Source organism: Priapulus caudatus, unplaced genomic scaffold (genome assembly GCF_000485595.1).
Source record: "Priapulus caudatus unplaced genomic scaffold, Priapulus_caudatus-5.0.1 Scaffold1394, whole genome shotgun sequence".
Taxonomy (NCBI): domain Eukaryota; kingdom Metazoa; phylum Priapulida; class Priapulimorpha; order Priapulimorphida; family Priapulidae; genus Priapulus; species Priapulus caudatus.
Window position 1 is genome coordinate 120,198 of NW_014578455.1, and position 1,083 is coordinate 121,280.

A 1,083-nucleotide genomic window follows, 5' to 3' on the forward strand; every position below is an offset into this window, starting at 1 on the left:
ATCGAGACGAAGGGAAAAGTGAGAAAGGGGTGGAGAGAGAGAGCGAGAGAGACAGAGGGAAGAGTGAGAAAAGGGTGGAGAGAGAGAGAGAGAGAGAGAGAAAGAAAGAGAAACATAGGGGGCTGGAATTAGAGGAAAGACGATAAGAGAGGAGGCGCTAGAGGACAGAGAGAGAGAGAGAGAGAGAGAGAGAGAGAGAGAGCCCGCAGAGACACAGAGGGAGAGAGAGAGAGAGAGAGAGAGAGAGGGGAGGGGAGGAAAGGAAGTGAGCGACTCAACAATGATCACACTAAATAATCGTACGTACCACTATCTGTTGCATGCCGGGTTGTTGGGGGGCATACTGTACACCAGGCTGTTGACTGTACGGCATCCCTGGTTGCTGTTGACTGTACGGCATCCCTGGTTGCTGTGGGGGATACGGCATCCCTGGTTGCTGTGGGGAATACGGCATCCCTGGTTGTTGTTGTTGTTGTTGTTGTTGCGGGGCGTAGGGATCGTCACGTGGGTACTCCTCCTGCGGTTGGCGCACGTACGGAACCTCTGTAACACGCGCGCAAGCAAAGACCTCGTGAAAAATTCTCGACGACTCGAACTCTATAGTCCATCTAGCTCTGTAAGTGGAGCTCCTGTGCTCCAACTACAGGACCGGTAGAGTTACATAGTCCANGTTGTACACCACATGGAACTCACCTTGCTGGAGTAGACGATCGCAGCGATACCTAGGGGCCAACAGCAGCACAAACAGTTGAGAATGGACCAAACCATGTAGGTCGGCGGGGGTGGCGACTGCACAATCTATAAACATTAATATAATAGTCATTAATAAACGCGTGTCAGTACGGACGAAAACGTGAGACAAGTGAGTGAGTGAGTGAGTGAGTGAATGTGTGAGTGAATGAGTGAGTGTATAGTGACTGAACAACCTGAAAATAGGAATAAATACATGTTAATTAATACGCGTGAGACCATAATATGAGGGAAGAGTGAGCGAGAGAGAGAGAGAGAGAGAGAGAGAGAGAGAGAGAGAGAGAGAGAGAGAGAGAGAGAGAGAGAGAGAGAGAGAGAGAGAGAGAGAGAGAG

General features: G+C 50.0%; 1 protein-coding gene across 1 annotated transcript in view; it reads right to left on the reverse strand.

Moving 5' to 3' along the window:
• LOC106816487 (proline-rich transmembrane protein 1-like) overlaps positions 1–537 on the reverse strand; it is an 18,191-nt gene extending 17,654 nt beyond the window's left edge. The window contains exon 1 of the mRNA XM_014821112.1: positions 308–537. Within this exon, the coding sequence (XP_014676598.1) occupies positions 308–454 (147 nt within the window). The 5' untranslated portion in view covers positions 455–537. The remainder of the gene's footprint in view (positions 1–307) is intronic.
• Between the last annotated feature and the right edge of the window lie 546 nt (positions 538–1,083).